Source organism: Sciurus carolinensis, chromosome 3, assembly GCF_902686445.1.
Source record: "Sciurus carolinensis chromosome 3, mSciCar1.2, whole genome shotgun sequence".
Taxonomy (NCBI): domain Eukaryota; kingdom Metazoa; phylum Chordata; class Mammalia; order Rodentia; family Sciuridae; genus Sciurus; species Sciurus carolinensis.
Genome location: NC_062215.1, coordinates 60,538,573 through 60,544,251, shown reverse-complemented (window position 1 = coordinate 60,544,251; position 5,679 = coordinate 60,538,573). Strand labels below are relative to the sequence as shown.

Sequence of the window (5,679 nt, the reverse complement as noted above, 5' to 3'; positions counted from 1 at the left end):
AGCTATTACCAAGGACACAAACAATAATAGATGTTGGTGTGGATGTAGGGAAAAAGGCACACTTTTATATTGCTGGTGGAGTTGCAAATTGGCGCAGCCACTATGGAAAGCAGTGTGGAGATTCCTCAGAACACTTGGAATGGACCCACCTTTTGACCCAGTTATCCCACTCCTTGGTTAATACCCCAAGGTTTTAAAATTAGTATACTACAGAAATGCAGCCACATCAATGTTTACAGCAGCTCAATTCATAATAGCTAGATTTTGGAACCAATCTAAATGCTCTTCAACAGATGAATGGATAAAGAAAGTGGTATATATACACAATGGAATATTATTCATCCATAAAGAAGAATAATATTATGGCACTTACAGATTAATGGATGGAATTGGAGAATATCATGCTAAGTGAAATAAAAAAACCAAAGGCTGAATATTTTCCCTGATAAGTTAATGATGATATATAATGGGGTTGGGGGAGTGGGGGTGAGCAAAGAATGGAGGAACTTTAAATTATGTAGAGGAAATGAGAAGGGGGTATGAAAAATTGTTTTCTAAATTTCATTTAATATTCTATTCATATGTTTTCATAATTCATTAAACTTTTGTTAGAGAATTATTCTGAATTTCCTGTCAGTTATTTTATAGATCTCTATTTCTTTAAGGTTCATTATTGAATCTTTATTAGTTTCTTTTGGCGTTGTCATGAATCACTGATTCTTCATAATCCCGTGTTCTTATGTTGGTGTCTGCATTTGAGGAGATAGTCACCAATTCCATCCTTACAGGCATTCTTTGATAGGGATAGACCTTCACTATAATGCCTAGCCTATGATTCTAATGGGTTGGCTGGCAATGACTCAGTGCAGGCAGAGCTAGCTGTCAGGGGTTCTCACTTGCTGGGCTGAAGACTTTTCTCTGAGGTTGGGCTGCTGTCTGGGCGATACTTTCCAATTCCACCACTGTCTGGGCTCTGCAATTAGGCAGAGCTGCTGGATGAACACTGCAGTCACCTCTGATTGAACTGGAACACAGTGTGTATTCCCTGACTAGATCTATTATTTGAGTTCTACAGTTGGGCTGGGTTGCAGATTGGATTCCAAGTGTAGGCCAAGTTACTGCTCAGGATGGTTGGGGCCAGTGGCCATTCTCAGAAAAAATGCACAGTTGTGTTTGTCTTCCTGCCTTTGTGGAAGCTTAGGGTGGGCTTTGAGGCTGAGCTGAGCCACTGTTTAAATTTATGGGTGGAGCAAGTCTATTCCCAACACTTTGCTAAGAGGGTCCGTGGCAGGCATCTCCCTCCCTGAGTGGGTTTTGGGGCAGACTTTGAGGCTAATTGAACCACTGTATGAATGCCCAAATGGCACACATCTAGCCACTATAATTTGCTGAAAGATGTTGTGGTAAATATCTAACTCCTGAGCAAGGTCTTGGGATCAGCTTTGAGGTTGAGCTGAGCCACTGTTTGAGTGCTCAGTTGACACAAGTCCTGTTCTTGCACCTTGTTGAAGTACTTTGTGGAGGGATATTCCTCCTGGGGTGGGACCTATAAGACTTAGAGTGGGATCTGAGGCTGTGCATAGAGGCTGAATGTCTAGAGATTGAAACCAGGTTGAACTTTTCACCATGCCTCTGGGAGCAGCCTGGTTGACTTTGTGGGTGGGTATGCCATTGGTACCCCTAATTGGGCACCTCCATTGACCACAACATAGAGCCATGACTGAGCACTGACTGAGAGTAATGCCTCCTATCTTCTTTTCTGTCTGACCCCAGGCAATCCAGCTATATCATTACCCCTAGTGTTCTCCATGAAGTGAGACCCAGTGGGCTTCCTGAGAGGCATCACAGAATGCTAGGGAACCTGCTGTCTGTCTTTAGTTTCCTTTTCCCACTGTAGAAATGGTGGGCCAAGAGGAATCCTCTCTTTATGGTCCTGTACCAACTTGAGGGAGGATAAGGGTGATGTGGTTAAAGTAAGACCATTCTTTTTAACTCTTCTAATACAGTTTTAAAAGAATTAGTTTTGTGGTCTATGCAGGTGTCTCAGGCTTATGTCCAAGATTTGGGTGTTCTTATCTGGAAGTCCCTGCTAATTAAACTTTATGTGTTTGTGGTAGTGGGGGGATAAAATGGAGACCTCATGTTCGCAATCTTGTTGATAGCACCTCAGCATCATTTAAAAAAAAATAACTTTCTACTCCTTCTCTTTCTTTTCTCCTTCTGACACTTTCATAATATGTGTATTGGCCCACTTGTCCCATAAATTGTCCCATAAATCCCATTAAGATTTTCTTTATTCTTTTTTTCTTTTTGTTCCTCCAACAGGATGATTTTAAATGAACTGATTATTTTTTATTTTTTTTAGTTGTAGATGGACACAATAGCTTTGTTTTATTTATTCATTTTTATGTGGTGCTGAGAATCAAACCCAGTGCCTCACACATGCCAGGCAAGCACTCCGCCACTGAGCCACAACCCCAGCCCCTAAATGACCTGTTTAGAGTAGCTGTTTCCTTCTTATGTTTTTCAGATCTGTCCTAGAAGTAGCTGCTGCTATTTCCTCCTCTTCCCCTCTGCCTTCTTTCTTCCTCCTCTTCCTTCTTCTGTGGTACCGGGGATTGAAGACAGTACCTCGTGTATGCTAGGCAAGTTACCCTGAGGTACATCCCCAGTGCTTTCTACTTTATTTAAGACTAGGTATTACTAAGTTGCCCAGGCTGACCTCAAACGGACCATCCTCTTCTTCATGCTCCTGAGTAGTTACAGGCATGTACCACCATGCTCAGCCTGTCTTTTATTGATTGATTTCACTTCAGTTTTGTACTGTTAAGCTCCAGAATTATTATTTGGTTCTTTTCATGGTTTATGTTTATTGAACTTCACATTTTATTCAGTGAAATTGGTTTCCTGATTTTGTGTACTTTTTTATATGTATGCTCTTGCGGATCACTGAACCTCTTTTGGATGATTAATTTCATTCTTTGTCAGGTGGTTCATAGTTCTCCATTTCCTTCGAGATGGTTACTGGAGCTTCATTTTGTTCTTTGGTGGTGGTATGTTTCCTTGATTTTCATGACCTCTGTAGCCCCACATTGGTGTGTGCACATTGAAGAGGCAGTCACCTCTTCCATTCCTTTACAGAGTGGCTTTGATAGGGAAAGTCCTTCACCATTCAGACCAGTCAGAGATTCCAGCTAGGCCAGGCAGGGTCTACACATGGGCAGGCCTGGTGCTGGGGCATGTATGGAGGTGGGCCAACTGCTGAGGATCATGGGGAAACCCACTACCAGAATTGGGGGCCAGTTGTTGAAATCTGTACACTGAATGGTGGAAGCTCCTGCCCATTTTGTTTTTTTGTTCTTAGCTACTGTCAGGGTTCTTGCTATGTCAGTCCCACCAGGGTTCTGGGTGAGATATGACAGAGTGGTCCTCTTGGATAGTACCCCGAAGAGTGGGGGAAGTGTAACATATGCTTTGTTTTCTCATGAGAGGACTTGTGGACCGAGAGGACCTCTGTACTATGCTGTCCTGGCTTGGGTAGGGGTGATGAAGGTAAAATGAAACTATTTTTCTCACAGTTCCCAATACATCTTTTATTGCTTTTGTGCTCTACCAGCATACTGCAAGCTCAGTTGGATTAAGAGCTCTTATGAAGGCATTTTTGTGTGTGGATGGTTGCTAAGTCAGTCTTTATTTTGGGGGATGAGGGACAGAACTCCTCTTCTACAATTTTGCTGCTATCATCCTCTCACCTGTTTGTCTGTTTGTTACCCAGGGGTGCTTTACCACTGAGTTATATCCATAGCCCCTTTTATTTTGAGACAGGATTTTGCTAAATTGTTGAGACTGGCCTTGAACTTATGATCTTCCTGCTTCAGACTCCCAAGTTGCTGAGACTACAGGCATGTGCCATCATGTATGGTTCACCTCTGTTTTGAAGTTTCTTTTATCTGATGTTACTTCAGCAATATTTCACTTAAACTATTGGGTATTTTCCAAACATGCTTGTTCAATACCCCTTACACTCAAGTTTTGTGTATTTTTATGTTTTCAGCATCTTTCTTAAATAAATATATCTGTATTTTACTTTTTAATAAATGTGGTGAGCAGTGCATTTTAACTGAAAAATTAGATTCATTTATATTTACTAAAATTTTATTTACTTCCCCCAGTAGACTATGAGCTCCACATTCATGTTTGTAAGCATTTGAAGGCCCCAGTAGAATGAATTGATGAATGATTGAGTGAATATCAAATCAACTGCCAAAGTTTAGGTCAAGAGCTGGTTCTGCTGATTCATTTCTAAAGGATTTCTCTCTCTTTCAGATCATCAAAGCCCAGTAACCAACCTTCTTATCAGTTACTATTCACTTCCTTACATTGGTTGTATGCTTGTTAACATGAGGGACAACTCTGGGGTACAATTGGGTATATCTGGATATATCACACACACACACACACACACACACACACACACACACACACACACATAATCTCCATGTCTCCATCTTGGTGCCCTTTTTCCAAATTACCCTCAAATTGACCTCTGAAAGGGTTTCCTTAGAAGTCTTCCCAGAACCCTATGCATGTCCTTATTCCTCAGACTGTAGATGAAAGGGTTCATCATTGGGGTCACCACAGCATACATCACTGTGGCTACGGAATCCTTCATGGAGTAGGTATGCAGGGGCTGCAGATACACCATACAAAGTGTCCCATAGAAGAGGGAGACCACAGTCAAATGGGAGGCACAGGTGGAGAAAGCTTTGTACTTGTTAGAGGCTGAGGGCATTCTGAGGATGGCTCTGATAATCCAGATATATGACATGATCATGAACCCTAGTGGGGTGAGGAAGATGAAGCAGCCTGTGGTGATCAGCACGGTGTGGTTGATCTGGGTGTTGGAACACGCGAGCCTCAGCAGGACATACATCTCACAGAAGATGTAATGGATCTTGCGGGATCCACAGAAGATCACTCTGGTCATGAGGAGAGTGTGGATGAGACCATAGAGGATAGATAGGGCCCAACACAAGGTGAGTAGCAGGATACAAAGCTTAGAGTTCATGGCTGTGACATAGTGGAGAGGGTGGCAGATGGCCACATAACGGTCATATGCCATCACTGCCAGGATGAGATTGTCCAGGGCCACCAAGAAGACCAGGAAGAAGAGCTGTGTCAGACACCCTGTGTAGGAGATGGCTTTGTTCTGGGACTGAAGGTTCACCAGCATCTTGGGAATCGTGTTGGTGACAAAGAAGAGGTCAGTGAGGGAGAGGTTGGCCAGGAAGAAGTACATGGGGGTGTGCAGGTGGGAGTCAGAGCCAATGGCCAGGATGATGAGCACATTTCCCACCACAGTGACCAGGTACATGGGCAGAAATGTCCAGAACAGGATCCGCTGCTGCTCGGGAATCTCTGAGAGCCCCATGAGCAGGAACTCAGAGTCCCCACTCTGGTTGCCTCCATCCATTCTCCCAACTTGCTGCAACATGAGCACCAACAAAGTCTTACCAAATGCTCTCTATTGGATGAGGATATGAAGTAAAAAACAGGAACTGTTTTCTTTACATTAAAAATATCTTAGAGCTGGGTGTGGTGGTGTGCTGTTGTCCCAGCTACATGAGAGGCTGAGGCCCGAGGATCACATGAGCCTAGGAGTTTGAGGTTACCAGGGCG

General features: G+C 43.1%; 1 protein-coding gene across 1 annotated transcript; it reads right to left on the bottom strand.

The window, feature by feature from the left end:
- Positions 1–4,534: 4,534 nt before the first annotated feature.
- LOC124979411 (olfactory receptor 1D2) lies at positions 4,535–5,473 on the bottom strand. Its single transcript, XM_047543840.1, has one exon. It carries the CDS (start codon positions 5,471–5,473, stop codon positions 4,535–4,537), a length of 939 nt encoding a protein of 312 aa, XP_047399796.1.
- Positions 5,474–5,679: the final 206 nt, after the last annotated feature.